The 15,642-nt window shown below is 45.2% G+C and overlaps 1 protein-coding gene across 4 annotated transcripts in view; it reads left to right on the forward strand.

Moving 5' to 3' along the window:
- The window catches only part of Mgat5 (alpha-1,6-mannosylglycoprotein 6-beta-N-acetylglucosaminyltransferase), a 278,229-nt gene that overhangs the window by 175,049 nt on the left and 87,538 nt on the right, over positions 1-15,642 (forward strand). For all 4 annotated transcript variants that reach the window (XM_060371867.1, XM_021641418.2, XM_060371868.1 and 1 more), the window contains 4 exons: positions 4,587-4,658; positions 7,256-7,417; positions 10,156-10,325; positions 14,299-14,433. In XM_060371867.1, the coding sequence (XP_060227850.1) occupies positions 4,587-4,658; positions 7,256-7,417; positions 10,156-10,325; positions 14,299-14,433 (539 nt within the window). The remainder of the gene's footprint in view (positions 1-4,586; positions 4,659-7,255; positions 7,418-10,155; positions 10,326-14,298; positions 14,434-15,642) is intronic.

Genomic DNA, 15,642 nt, shown 5'->3' on the forward strand with positions numbered 1-15,642 from the left:
AGCCTCGAACTCACTCTGTTGTCCAAATGGTCTCAGAACTCACAGAGATCAACGTGCCTCTGCCTCCAGAGTGCTGGGACTGAATATGTGCACTGCTGTGCCTGGTAGTTGGTTTTGGTCGTGTTTATCTCCTGAAGAAGGTAGCATGAGATCCTGTGTGTCAGCTCTACACTAGAACAAAACAAAACCCCCTAGTCTACGTTAAGAGAAGTGACCAAAGCTGAGGCTCTTTCTCAAGAAAAGAGCATCACCACAGAGCCCAGACTGCGCATTTGCACCTCCCTGGCATCTCCCAATGGCGTTGACAGTAGGCTCCTTTCTTTCCTTCACCCTCTCCACGCTGTCCGTGGATCTGCCAGCACTTTCTCTTTCCTTAAGTACAATGAGTCTTCCATGCTGTGGACCTTGAAAAACAGCCTGACCCAGTTAGAACTTTTAGGAACTCATACTGCTTTGATTCACCAGCCTCCTGATGAAGCTGAAAAAACTATTTAGTTCAAAGAAGGCTAAATCACCAGGAGCAATGTCAAATTGTTTTATTCTGTGTCTCATCTCTAAAGAAAAGTGATGTATAGGAGCTCTCCACGAATATCCATTAGTGTTCGGAAGTTCTAGGCCAGCAGGTCTTCCCTGTCTCTTTCTGCTGCCTCTTCATTTTGTGGCCTGTGGCTGGTTCACTAAAAAGATTAGTCTGTGTTGAAAGAGTTTTGCCTTCAAATCGAGCATGATTAGAAGTAGTGCTGCTCTCTTATCGATTCCTGGGTGTGTTGCCTTGAATTCAGATAGTTTTGTGTGTGTGTGTGTGTGTGTGTGTGTGTCTTAAATGTGTCTTCCTGTGTCACACTCCACCTTAGTTTTTGAGAACCTGGAGCTTGCTGGTTTAGCTAGATTGTCTGTACCTTCCCAGTGCTTAAATTACAGCCACATAATGACACCAGGTTCCCTAGCATGAGCTCTAGGGCTCAAACTCAGCTCCTCACCCTTGAGCTTCAGTCACTTCAGTCACTGAGCTGTCTCCCAAATCCAGCATCCTGTTGTTTTACTGTAGTCAGCCGTGGGTGAGCTGTTGCCTCTGAGAGGGTCGTGTGATGTAAGGTTGGACAGAAGTAAGGGCAGATGAGGAGCAGTGTGCCTCTGCACTGAGGGCAAACATTCAGTGGAAAGCCGTGGCTGGAGAAGTGTGGCTGAGGCAGCCATGATGGCAGTGCCTGGAGGCAGCCCGAGAGTAGCTGTTCTGAGTGGCTTGAATCAGGGCAATTCCTGTGAGTCGGGGAGTGGGCTCCTCCTGGGGCTGGCTCTGTAGATGGGCTCTGTTACTGGTGGGGCCGAGCTCGTTAAACGATACTGGAGGCATCAGACAGAAAATGCAGTTACAAATGAGGAGGTCGAGTCGTTAGCTGCAAGCATGGCTTTCCCTGCACCCTCACTGCAGCGCTTTTATTTAGGAAAATGTTGCCCTGTGGACGGCAGTTTGTTTCAGCGCTTGAGTTATCGCCAATCCTGGTAATCCTTCCGAGGTTCCAGGGAGAAAGAAGAAATTGTTTTTCCTCTTCTTCCCACAGAGTAATTGGTTTACATATAATTTAATTATTTCATCAACTGGTTATCCCATTCTCGTGGTAGAAAACAAACTTAACCCAACCTCCCTTTGTGGGTTAAGGTCTTTATCTTTTTTTCCACCATTCCAGTTGCATGTGTAGCTGAAATTGCTGCCTAAAAGCTCAGTTGGAACACACTGTTTTCCATATTTGCAGAGATGTCCTTGGAGGCAGGAAAGGGGTAGCTGGTGATTTAGAGAAAGAAGAACTAAGAAAAATGACCAGCTCAAGAAAGAAATTACAGCCTTGAGAGTTCTCTAGTGAAGTCACATGTCAGGTCACCTTGGACTGACTATGTTTTCATCAGACTGAGTCTTGGGAGGTTCTTCATGAGGTGGACTTGAATGGCACGTCTTACCATCACACCATGGTGTCACCTTTTAGTTGGTGTTCTTTAGTCACGGTCATGCTTCATCTTTTCCCGTCATAGTCTTCATGGGGAATTCCTTTATCCTGGCAGGTTCCTCTATACACTTCATTTATTCAGGGGCTGGGAGAGGCTCAGTCAGCAAGTTAGGATCTCCAGCACCCACATAAACAGTTGTCACAGGGGCTGCATCTGTAACCCCAGAGCAGGCATGCAAAGACAGGCAGCATCTGAGAGAGAGAGAGAAAGAGAGAGAGGGAGAGAGAGGAAAGAAGGGAAGGAAGGAAGAAGGAAGGAGAAAGAAAGGAAGAAAAGGGAAAAGACAGCAAAATTAAGGTGGAAAGTGATGGAAGCTTCTGTCCACCGTGTGCGCATGCCTGCATGCACAGGTGCGTACACAGAACACATACATATACCCACGCAAAATGTAGTCAAGAGGATAAAGATAAAATTAATTTTTAAAAATTAGTTTAGTTGTGTATTTGTGAAAATTCTTGACATCCGTGCCCTGTGTGTGTGCATGGTTGGAGGTCTAACCATCAAGTCCAAGGCCCATCTGAAGTCTTCGTGTTATAAACATCCTTGTAGGGATGTTTTATTGAGTCCATTTACTGAAGTTTAATTGGTGCCAAATGAAGGAATCTGGCCTAAAAGCAGGAAGCAGAGATGTGTGGGGTTTCTGGGACCTGCTGAGGCCTTGTGCTATCGGGCTTCTTCTCTGCTCTTTTTTCCTGAGTTGTGGAGCCATGTCCGTTGCCTTTCATGATCAGACTGTTGGAGATCCGCAGTAATTTAGATTTCGGGCCTCCGAGGCAGGTTCACATGCTCTTCTTTTCTGAGTGAAGGCATCCAGCTTTTCCCACGGGCAGTCTGAGTGACCACAGTCACTCACAAACATCACAGGAGTCTAATTTTACTCCACAAGAAGAAAAGAGAATAATTCACTTTTCCCACCACTCTTTAAGCCCCACTGCCCTCGCTTCAGCTGCTTTCAGACCATTTTTCCGTAGCAGATGGCTTGATGCAAATATGGCCAGTTATTTTCGGTCCCAGTAAACATCACCTTGCATTATGAGTAATTTCTAGATTACCAAAACTGGCATGTTTCTTTGCAAACCCACCCAGACCTAGAAGATAGATTTTCTTGTCTGACTGATCTGCCAGCCCACAAGGCTGTGGTCCCCGGACTCAGTGACCCTCAAAAGATGCCCCTTTCTAAAGCCTTACTGTCTCCCTGACTGAAGAGCAATGCTTTCCAGGGCCATTTCGTAAGCCATCTTTGACAGTGCTGTGTGTGTTCATAAAGGGGTGACCATGTTGTCTCTGAAATTCCATAGCTATTTTTGGTCAACAGACCAAATGTTAGTGTCACAAAATGGACGTCTTGCTTCTCCTTTCCTAGGGTTTTTAGTGTGATTATGCATATTTTATGCAGTGTGTGCATGCGAGGTGAGCCCCTGTGCAAGCCAGAAGAGGGTGTTAGATCCCCTGGAGTGGGGCTACAGGTGTTTGTGAGCTGCCCCATGTGGGTGGTGGGAACTGAACTTGTGTCCTTTGCAGACGCACAAGTCTATCTTAACCTCTGAGCTGTGGCTTGAGCCCCTTCCTAGGATCTCTACAGCCCCTTCCTATTCATTATTAATTACTCTCCTTGGTGTCTCTTCTTGAAGACATTTCTACAAATCCAGTACTTTTCTGTCTTTCTTTCTTCCTTCTCCCAACAATTGTCATGTGTGTTCAGCCTGAACATGTAAGCCACAGACACTTGAGAGAACCACGAATGTAACCTCACACAAAATAGACTTGCTTAGCATTGTGAGATGTGTGTGTGTGTGTGTGTGTGTGGTAATTCAGTTATGAGGTTCTCAAGAGTGAACCTGAAGTTGCCTCAACTTCAGCTGGTTGAACACACTTTGTGTGCTGACATCATTTTGTGGAAGAACTCTCATTAGGTCACTGGGTAGATACGGAACCCACTCGTTTTGCAGTTGTTAGAGACAGAGTCTTGTGTAACTCAAGCTGGCCTAGAACTCATTACATAGCCAGTGCGGATCTAGAACATCTGATGCCCCTGCCTTCACACCCTTGGCGCTGATGTGAGAGGTGTGAGCCACCAGGACTGGGTTACCCACCTTATTTCTTGAGACCATGTCAAGCAAACAAACCTTGACTAGGTAGCATTAAACCACGGTTTGCATTCTTGATCCTCAAATCAGAGATGTTAACTTTGTGGCCAAAATGCCATGTGTTCCCTTTAGACACCTGAGCACCCCACAGATCACCCTGCCCATTCGCTGAATGGCTCTCGGTGACCCCTGCACACTGCCATCCTGCAGAAGGGTTGGAAGCCTTTGACCTTTTGCCAGAGGACACCTCTCTCCTCCCATGGGAGAGGAAGGACTCGCTGTAGTTTGGGACAGGTGCTGCTTGGACCTTGGCTGAAGGTTTCTGCCCCTGAGAGGGCACCCGCATCTGAACAGGAGTTCGGTTAATATCTGGTTAATAATATCCGCATAAACACTGTGTTCCTGTGAGCTGGGAATGGTTCTTAGCCCTCTGTCCGAATGTGTCCACTGAAAGATGAACCAGTATACTTAGTGTTTCTGATTTATCTTTTTCAGGTTGAAAATTGGTGTCCTCGTTTACCTTGGAGAGCAAAAAATCCCTATGAAGAAGCTGATCATAACTCATTGGTAAATTACTTTGGAACAGTCTTCTTCTGCTTGTGTGTTTAGGTCACATGCTGAGTGACACACCCAGCATCTTTTAGAGGTGCCAGCTGAAATCTCAGGTCTGGCTGGCCAAATCAGAGACCAGTTAGCACAGATTTATTTATTGAGTGGTTGGTTCTCTGAAGGTTCCTAAATGATGGGCCACAGAAAAGAATGAGCTCCAGTGCCAAATGTGGAGGCCTTGGGTGATCTAATGAGGGGACTGGCTGTAAATAATGACCAGGCTTGTCACCAGCCTCTAATGCCTGCTAAGGAAGATTAATGAGGAAAGATAGTTTCAGCTGTGGAGGTCAGGGGAGATTCCATACAGAAGATGACAAGCTGAATTTAAAAGGACAAGCAGTGTTCTGTGCGGTGTGTGGAGAGAGAGGCATGTCTCTATGGGAAGTTGGTCTTTTCGTATCATACTGCAAGGTTGGGTGGGCAAGGTCATAGGTTTGGATAAGCTGGGTAGAAGATGCAATTAGAAAGATAGGAAAGGACTCTAGAGACCTTTCGATGCTGTCTTGAAAGCTTGGGCATTTTCTTTAGAACACAGACTAGCAAATCTTATATTGTTTTTTAGTGTTTTTATTTGCATATGCATGTGCCTGTATGAGTTAGTTACACCATTACATGCAGGAGCCCACAGAGGCAAGAAAGCATCAGATTTCCCGGAACTAGAGTTACAGATGACTGGGATGCTGGGACCTGAACCCCGCTGTTCTGCAAGAGCAGTCAGCGCCCGTAACCACTGAGTCTGCTCTCTAGCCCAAAGCAGGCACTTTCTGTAAAAGTAGGGGTTTGGGATGTAACTCAGATGTAACTGTAGCATGCTTACCTAGTGTGTAAGAAGCCCTGGGTTCAGCCTGCAACACGGTGTAGACAGGATATGGTGGCACATGCCTGTAATTCCAGGAATTACAGGTGGTAGAAGCAGGAGAATTAGAAGTGATGAGGGTCGTGCTTGGCTACACAGAAAGCTCAAGGCCAACTTGGGCTACCTGAGATTGCATCATGTGCAAAAACAATAGAGCTAGTGGGATGGCTCAGCAAGTGCAGGCACCTAGGGTCAAGCCTGAAGACCAGAGTTTGATTCCTGAGGACCCACACGGCACATGAGAGAGCCAATGCAAGTTGTCTTCTGACTTACACACACATACACACGCTCACACATGCACGCACACATTCTAAAGAAATGAAAATATAATAAACAAGAAAAAAATAAAGCCAGATAGTAAAGCCAGGCATGGTGGCACATGCCTGTAATCCCAGCACTGGGGGAGGCAGAGGCAGGTGGATCTGTGTGAGTTCGAGGCCAGCCTGACCTATAAAGCAAGTCCAGGACAGCCAAAGTTAGAAAAAGAAACCCTGTCTCAGGATGTGTGTATATGGGATGGGAGGAGCCAGATAATATTTTCCTTTTTGCCAGACATTTAATCTCACTAACAGTTATTCGGTTCTGCAGTCCTAACACAGAGAGCAGCCATGGATCATACGTAATGAAGGGCATGGCTGTGTTCCACTAAATCTCCATGCACTCAAACAGGCAGCTGGGAGGAAGGCTCCATGGTCAGAGTCTGTGGACTCCAGTGTAGACCGTGGGGATGGTTGATACAAGAAGGGAGACACATGTTAAGAATAAGCCATGGAGACTGCTAAGAGATGAATTTGTTATGCTTGAGGCATCTGGTGAAATAAAAACTGATATTATCATTTTCATCTTCTAATCGGGCACTGCTCCAGCTACAGTATATAGAATTATATATATGTGTGTGTGTGTGCGTGTGTGTGTGTGTGTGTGTGTGTGTGTGTGCTTCCTGTTCCTTAAGCATTATTCTAGTCTGAATTTCAAATTGTACTCAGCTACAGTAGGACCAAATACTATCAGTAACTATTGAAATTCATGGGAAGATCGTAAATTTTGCTGCTGTGGACCAGGACTAAGCTAGAAAGCGATCACTGGTTTCTGGTCCTCCTCTCGGGGAAAGAGGCCCTCCGCCAACCCTCGAAGGGTTGGCCGGCCTGTTGGAGCTGCTGATTCTTTCCTGGTGGTCAGCTGCTTAGCAGGCAGCTCCGAGACACAAATAAATTTTGTCACAGGGTATGTGCAGGTTCATCAGGTGTCTTAATTGTGAAAAGCTGCATGTCCGTGTAGCTCAGCCTTTACAGTGCCCACACTGTCTCAATCTCGGATTTTACTGATGCCCCTTGTTTATCTGTCTGTGCATGTATGGGCACATGTATGCCACACTGAGCATGTGGAGACCAGAGACAGCGTGCAGAAGTCACTTCTCTTCCTTCCACCGCGTGGGTCCTAGGGATTGAACCGGGGTTGTCGGGCTGTGTGGCAAGGGCCTTTCCCTGCTGAGCCGTCTCGCCAGCACCCACCCTGGGGACCCTTGAATTGGTCCCTGAAGACAGTCAAGACTATTGGCTCCCAGCTTTAAAATGTCGTGTCATGAAAATCATTTTGCTTTCTAGCATCTTAATCTTCTGTCCATTTTGTTACCTTTCTTTCCTCCTTTTTCCCTTCCTTTCTTCCTTCTTTTTTCCTTCCTTCTTTCTTTCTTCCCTAGGCGGAAATCCGTACAGATTTTAACATTCTCTACAGCATGATGAAGAAACACGAGGAGTTCCGGTGGATGAGGCTTCGGATCCGGCGAATGGCTGATGCGTGGATCCAAGCAATCAAGTCACTGGCCGAGAAACAAAACCTCGAAAAGAGAAAACGGAAGAAAGTGAGTTTCTTAATCGTGTTCCTTTACGCGCCAGCTTTCCTATAAAAATTGATTTTGCAGCCGGGCGGTGGGGTGGTGTTTGCCTTTAATCCCAACACTTGGGACAGAGACAGACATAGATATGAGTTCAAGGCCAGCCTGGTCTATAGAGCTAGTTCTAGGACAGCCAGGGCTACACAGAGAAGCCCTGTCTTGAAAACAAAAAGAAAAAGAAAAAAAAATGATTTTGCTTGGAAACAAGATGAAAAAAGAGGTAATGTGTCAGATATCCCATGGAGGTAGATCTGCTCAGCCTCTCCTTGGCCCATTTTGAGGTGTTTTTGTTTTTCTCTCATCCATTGTCTTCCTGTGTTGTCTGTGAATGTGGACACAGGCACACACATGGCCCTGCCTACACGCCCACTATACACTCACTGTACATACACAAAGCAAGGCGGATGGCGACTAAAATGATGCCAAGAACAGAAAGTGGGACTGGGCAGAGGCTTTCATACCTCCCTACCTCTTCCTTCCTTTCTCCCACCTCCCTCTTCCCTCCTCTCTCCTTCCTCCTCCCTCCTCCCTCCCTCCACCCTCCTTTCTTTCCTCTCTCCCTCCTCCCTCCTCCCTCCCTCCTCCCTCCTTTCTTTCTTCTCTCCCTCCTTCCCTCCATCCCTCCCTCCTCCTTCTTTTTCTCCCTCCTTTCCTCCTTGCTCTTCTCCCTCCCTCCCTCCCTTCCTTCCTTGCTTCTTTGACCATTTAATTATTTTTCAATTACTGTAGAAAAATAGGCATAGTCTAGCATAATGTTCAGCATCTTAATGCACATAATTCAAAAGCATAAGGAATAGATTGTTATATAGCCATCCTCAGCGCATGATCTCACAGGAACACGCACATACCTGCGCACACACACTCACAAATCACAAAAAAGATCTTACTATGACTTATACATACGCTTTGGAACTACTGACCGGAAGTGAGATAGCCGTGGGGGAGATGCTTCTAACCGTGTGTGTTAAGACAGCGACCACTGTGTTATCTCTGCGTATTTTCCACAGTGAGAGAAGAATCAAGTGGTCAAAGAAGGGAGAGTCAGGAATGGAGGGGACTGAGCAGGCATAAAAACCAGACTTCTTAGGATTTCATGTTTTGATGTGATGCTGGAATCATTTATATAATGCAAAAAGTTTAATTTTTAAAAGCCATACCTCTCTTTTTTTTTCTGTTCATTTGCTTTGTCCTATCTTGAATTGTTTGTTTTTATTTTTATTTTAGATTCCTGTTTATATTCTAATGAGAGAGAAAGAAAGGGTGTGGACTTGGGGGGGGGAGTGGGAGGAGCTGAGAGGAGTTGGGAGAAAGAAAACCCTCATCGGATTATATCATATGAAAAAAAATCTCTTTTCAGTTCTTAAAAGAGAATAAAAACATATCTGAAAATCCCAAAGAAAAGGAAGCAGTGAAGCTTATGGCGTGTCTGCCCAGTTTTGATGCATCCAAAGGGGAGCTGCTCTCCATTTCTGTAGAATGTGGTAAACTGAACAAAGGGAGCTTGGAAAACTTTTACACTTCCATCATGTCATATGCAGAAGAATTGATAATCTTATTCTAGATCCATTGTGAATGTTATAGAAAATGATTTACTGTGCTCCAGTCTTTGCAAAGTAGAATTTTCATATTAGGAGACAGTAAATAACCGGCGAAAGATGAATGATACTATCTGAAAGTATTAACATAGCCTTGGGTTTGAATTGACACTACCAGTAAGAGCCCATAGTTTATTTTATCTTTGAGGAAAAATGTAGTTCTTATTGACAGCCATTGGAAAAGGCTCCAGATAGCAATTATGTAGAGTCCCTTGAGAACTGGCCTTTGATCTCTAAATGCTTTTTCACTAGGTGGGAAAGTGGTTCTTAGGAAAATGGCTCATTAAGATCTGAGACGGAAATTGCAATTCATGAGCTTAGAGCATCTCCTCATACCCAGCAACAGAAAAGCTACCAGGGGTTGCTAGGATTCTGGCCAGAGGATGGAGGCACCAGCTGCAACTCACTCCCCACAGCCAAGCTGGATTGGTTGGACAGTCAGAGACCCAAGTTCAATGAAACATTAAATATGCTCATTTCCATGGTTTTATATTTAAAAACCAAGCTAACCTTTCAGATCATAATTAGAATCTGCTTACGCAACAGACTCTTGGGCTACAGAGAGAGCTCAGTTGGTACAATGAATGCTTGTCACATGGCCACGTTAACCTACGTTAACCTGCGTTAACTGCTCAGATCGCACGTAGAAGCCAGGTGTCGCGTACATACCTTTAACCCCAACACGAAGGCAGCGAATACAGAAAGACTCCTGGGACTGGATGTCCCTCTCCTCTGCACTGGGATGACAAGCATGCACTACCATACATAGCTTTGTATCTGGGGATTCGAACTCAGGTCCTCATGTTTGTTCTTTAGGGCCTTTACTGACTGACCCAGCCACAGATTCCATTTTTTAAAACCAGGATAATCTGTCTATAACTTGCACTTGTGGTTCTACCAAGGGTAACTTACAGTTCTATTATTTGTCTAAAACAGTGGAAAATTATTTCCTTCTTTGTTTTAGACCCTCTAGAAAAATGTCATGCCCCATACCGAGACTTCAGTGGTTCCTTTGGAGCTGGCTGACTGCTCTGTGGTGCACACAGAGTGTTAGTGTGGACTTTGAACATGGCTCCAGAAGTCAGTGCATGTTTCCTCTCTGTTTTCTAGATCCTTGTCCACCTGGGGCTCCTGACCAAGGAATCTGGCTTCAAGATTGCAGAGACAGCATTCAGCGGCGGCCCTCTTGGTGAACTCGTTCAGTGGAGTGACTTGATTACGTCGCTGTATCTGCTGGGCCATGACATCCGGATCTCAGCCTCACTGGCCGAGCTCAAGGAGTGAGGAAATTACTTTTTCAATTTGAAAATCAGAATACAAAAACGATATAGTAAACTTGTAAAGCCCCTCCATTAGTGAACAATTTCTTGTGGAGGAAAATGAGAGTGATAATTCGCTAAACAGGCGATAAGAAGATTATTTAGGGAGCTAAATTCTTACATTATGAAAAGGATAATATGTTTTCATTGGCGCTGCAGGCTCCTGGGCTTCGTAAATGAACACTAGGAAAACTCGAGCTGCGGCGCTTAGTCTTTGCTATTCCAGGTGTTTCCAGCATCTGCAGCACCAGACTATTGACTGGCCTAATTTTCTGGCTCTTGCCAAAATTCATGCTTTTCTCTGCTTAACATCAAGCTTTCCAAAACTTAAAACAAGGCCAGTTCCTGTTTATAATTTAATATAGTAAAATGGATTTCCCGAAAGCCCAGAGCCAACCCTTTCTCAATTAGCTAACTTCCAGCTCAGTCTGTTCTCTTCTCTGAGTCTTTCATCCCACTGGGATTTGTTTCCAGCTCTCGCCCCCTCTCAGGCCCTTTTCAGTTGATACAGCTGGCCAAACAGATGAGCTGGGGTCCCCACAGTCCCCAGAAAACGGCCTGCAGAAACTTCTGATCCAGCATGCAAGTCATGATGTTGCTGTGCCAACCCTTGGGAGGACAGCCTAGAGATAGTGGAGATGACAGAGGGTCATGTATGTTCCACCCTCTTCTCGCTATATCGTTGACTTGCCTAGGTTGTCGGCAGTAAGTTGAGCTGAAAGCAATAACGTCTAAAGATAATCTTGGCAATCTTTTATTGATTCCCAGATGCCCAGCGCCATGATAAAGGTGTGCTTACAGCAGAAATACCAAGAATTATGCTAGCAATCCTGTTGATTGGGGCTGTTTTTTACATTGAGACTAGGTCTGTGCAGCCTAGGCCAGCCTTGAACTCAATATATGTAGTTAGGGATGACCTTGAATTTCTGATCTCAGCCTCCATCTCCCCGGTGCTGGGAGCACAGGTGTGCACCACTGTGTCCGGTTTGTTTGGCCCTGGGTGTGGAACCCTGGGCTTTGTGTGTGCCAGGCAGGCTTTGTGCCTCCTCCGCCTCACCCTAGCACCGATGGCAGCTGTTGGAACTGTAGTGAGCCACCTACTGTGTGTTCAACACACGTTTGTGTTTTCTTTTTTGCTTTGTTTGTTACTGTGTGTATGTGAGTATGTAGGCAGATGTGTGCCATAGTGTGAGGAGGTCAGGGGATGACTTTCAGGAGTCAGTTCTCTCCTTCTGCGGTGGGTTCCAGGGAGAGAGGCGAATGCTTTTATCCAAGGAAGCACCTTGGCAGCCCAAACATTGTATTGCATTTAAACTTTAGTACCTGGAAGTAGGTGCCTTTGCCCTCTGTGTTTCAGAGCTGAAGAAACTGTCCTCAGACTAAACATGAAGAGGTAACATGTAGGGGGTACCTGGATTTGAGCCTGGTACCTGACTTCTGTGCAGCCTTTTTAGCATAGCCTTCCCTTGCTCTTTCGACTGGTTGGATGTACCCCAACCAGTTCTCCTCTTCCTTTACCAGGCTGCCTCCTGTTGCCTTCCTGCTTGCTTTAAAATATGTGGAACATGAGATCTAGAAAGTCATTCACTTTGCAGCTACTCTGTCTGCCTTCCATGGGCTGGGATTCAAAATTGGGCCTGCAGAGATGACCAGCATGCTGTGACTAAGCTGCCAATCTTTCGATAATCACAACTGCTGCATTAAATAATAATCATGCTCATTGCAGTTCTATTAATGCTAATTGAGGTGTGGATGCTAGAACGTAAGTACAGGGAGTGCTGAAGCTTGAATCTCACAGCTGAGTTCCTCGCACTTACGCGAAGTGCCAGTGTACTCTGGCTGTTGAAGGAATGAGAGAAGGAATATGGAAGTGAGTGGGACGTAGGCAGATGAACAAATGGAGGACTGTCAGGAACCGGCACAAGAATGGACCTTAGAGAAGCTGTATCAGGCATGAGTATTACAGAGACTCACTTGATGGTCAAGGACAAGTCAGTAATGACTTGTGAATTTGGGATGAGGGCTATATGTACTGTTTTTTTGGAGGTAGGGGACATTGAGACAGGTCTCCTGTAACTCAGGCTTGCCTCAAATCTGCTATATTATCAAGGATGATCTTGAATGTCTCATCTTCCTGCCTCCACCTCCTGAGCGATGCATGACAGGTGTGGTCACCACACCCAATTTCTGTGGTGCTGAGAATAGAGTTCATGCCTTCTAGGCAAGCACTCTACCCACTGAGCCACATCCACAGATGTGCTTTAATTTAAAAGAGCATTACAGAGGCAACACCGGGAAATGGTCCCCAATTCTTTGCTGCTCATTAGAATCACTTGGGGATCTTTTCATCTTACTTATTTTAAGAGCTGGGGATCTCCATAAAATCCTGGAGCAGAACATTCCCAGGTGAAGTCACAACACTTGGAAGTGTCCTGGCATAAGCATTTTGTGATGCTCTGTAGGTGGTTCTGTGGTTCAGACGAGGTTGAGAACCAACAAACAAGTAGACCCCAGGTATAAGCTCTCAGCAGCAGCCCAGAGCTGGCTCCAGCATGTTTTTGTCAACATCTTCTGATCCCAGAGCCACACTCACTGTTACTTAACTCGTGGCTGCTTTCATCCTGCAGCACCCTGTTGATTATGCAAAGATGGAAGTGTTTATTATCCAGCCTTTCACAGGAAGTCTTCCAGCTCTTCAGAAGAAATTGGTTCAGTAGAGCTTGACTTTTGTAGAAGGGCCAGAAGGGACTGTGGTGGCAGTTTGTAACTCATGTTATTTGAAAGTGGGATTTTTGTAAATTGGTCAGGTATTACCGTGGGATATGAGCAGGGATCAGAGTGAAAGGTGATGACTGGTTTCTGGGTACATGGCAGTTACACTTTTGACCTATTCTGACTAGTCAAGTTCACGTACCAGTCACATACGATGTCATTCTGTTAGGACATGGGCCATTTTGGATGCCAGTGTAGAGAAGGGTGGGTCACTGGCTGAAAGACAAGAGAACGAGAATGTCCAAACCACAGGGCCAGTCCTACAATGAGTCAGTCCAGACCGTGTGAGAGTATGTAGGGAGTTACTAGAGCTGAAAGGTTGGGAATTGAAGGTGTTAAGAAAATGCAAAGGAAAGCGAGAGAGTGTCACAGGTTTTTGTGTTCACTGTGGAATCTTTCTGAGGACATATGAGCATCTGTTCACCTCAGGTAGGGCTCCAATGAAAGATGAAAGAAATGGTTCCACCCAAGTCTAGCTTGGTAACCCAGTGAGTTTATCGGGTTACCTAACAGGATTGTGAATGGGGAGTTACTTAGAAGGAACATGGTGACTCAAGGCAGCTGCACCACTAAAAAGCCCACCCCAGCATGGTTGGCAGCTCGCTGAAGCTGCGTCCCTCAAGCTCCCTGCACGGCCTCCAGGCAGCTCTGCTGGCCAGAGGATCTTCTCTCCTAAGCCATTGTCACTGCCTATAGAACCTTGCAGAATCTTGTGTTTCAGGAGCTTCTTGAGACTTACAAGTCTCATTTACTTCCTGAACCTTGTAGGTTTCATTTCCTGAGCTGTAAAGAGAGAGTATTTGAATTTGGAAGAAATAGCAGCTCAACACTATTCAATCCTCCTCTCCCCGCCATCTGAAGGGTGATGAGAGCAAAGATTCAGAGAGATGACTCAGGTTAGCTCTCTCATGTCTGCTCCACAGTAGAGATGGATAACACAGCCTCCTGAACCTCACAAGTTGTGTTTATACACCAGCATCTAATTTCTCTGGATCAGAATGGGGGCTCTGAAAAGTTGAGACAGGCTTGGATCATCAGCCATTATCTTTATAGGGACTTGAATTGTGATTTTAACCTATCACATTTGCCTGGTTTCATATTGTAAAGTTATTGCTGTGTTTTTTGTTTTTTTCTCTCTTTTCTTCCATTTGCCCCACTCCAGGATTATGAAGAAGGTTGTTGGAAACCGGTCTGGCTGTCCGACTGTAGGAGACAGAATTGTTGAACTTATTTATATCGATATTGTGGGACTTGCTCAGTTTAAGAAAACTCTGGGACCATCTTGGGTTCATTACCAGTAAGTACTACCTAAGACCCTTTTCCACAAGGATTGGATTGTAGTTTCGTTGTTTAAGGATAATTAAATATTGTCTTTTGAACTTTATGGAGTGTACTTCTCCTAATGAAATTCAGGTTACTCCCATTGACTATATGCTTCCTGGGGCTATTAATTATTTATATTGACATTCTGAGAATAGAAACAGGTGTCCAGACAAGCATGATGGCACACACCTTTAATTCTGTGAGTTCAAGGCTCTACATAGTAAGTTCCAGGACAGCCAGAGCTACATAGTGAAACCTTGTCTCAAAAAAAGAAAAAGAAAAAAGCAGGTATCCAACAGCCTCATTTATCTTCCCCAGTGCCTGACATTCCTCTCTGTGTACCTAAGAGGATCTCATGCATTTAATCAAATATAATTTTTCTTATTTATTTGTTTGTTTATTTATGTGTATATGCATTCATGCTTGTGTGAGTGTGCGTATATGCATGCCACAGCATATATGTGGAGGTCAGAGGACAGCCTTTGAGTGTTGATCTTCCATTCTACCTTGATGAGGCAACATCTCTTATTGTTTCTGCAGCTGCCCAGCTTACTCCAGGCTAAGTGTCCTGTGAGCCACACCGATTTTATCAGTGCTGAGGATATGATGGAGCCCAGGGCTTCATGCATGCTGGATATGACAAGCCGTCTATCAAATAAGCCACATGCCATCCCCCTTTCTGTTTCTTTTCCTCTTTCCTTCTGTCTTTCTCTCTTTCTTTCTTTCTTTGGTTTTGGTTTTTCAAGACAGGGTTTCTCTGTGTAGCCTTGGGTGTCCTGGAACTTGCTCAGTAGACCAGGCTGGCCTCACTCATTTGCTTCTTAATTGTGATTAATAGACACATTTTTGATGTGGTCTCTTGTGTTAATTTTCTGTCACTTTGACCAAATACCTGAGCAAGATACCTTAGAGAGGGAAAGTTATATTTTGGCTCATGGTGTAAGACCTGGGGTCTCACAGCTCAGGAGTTCAAGATCGCACCCTTCCCAGAAACTCCCCCAGACCAAGACTCATTGCAAAAGCAAGAGGTTTATTAACCATTACACAATGGGGTCACCCCTGCCGGTCAGCAAAGAGTGGCACCGGGAGACAAAGGCCTTTAGGTTTTTAAAAGAAAAATTGCGGGAAATTTGAAGTTGCAGTTTTGGCAATTTAGGATTGGATGAGGAAGCTATAAAGTAGC

Source organism: Meriones unguiculatus, chromosome 18 (genome assembly GCF_030254825.1).
Source record: "Meriones unguiculatus strain TT.TT164.6M chromosome 18, Bangor_MerUng_6.1, whole genome shotgun sequence".
In the NCBI taxonomy this organism is placed as follows: Eukaryota; Metazoa; Chordata; class Mammalia; order Rodentia; family Muridae; genus Meriones; species Meriones unguiculatus.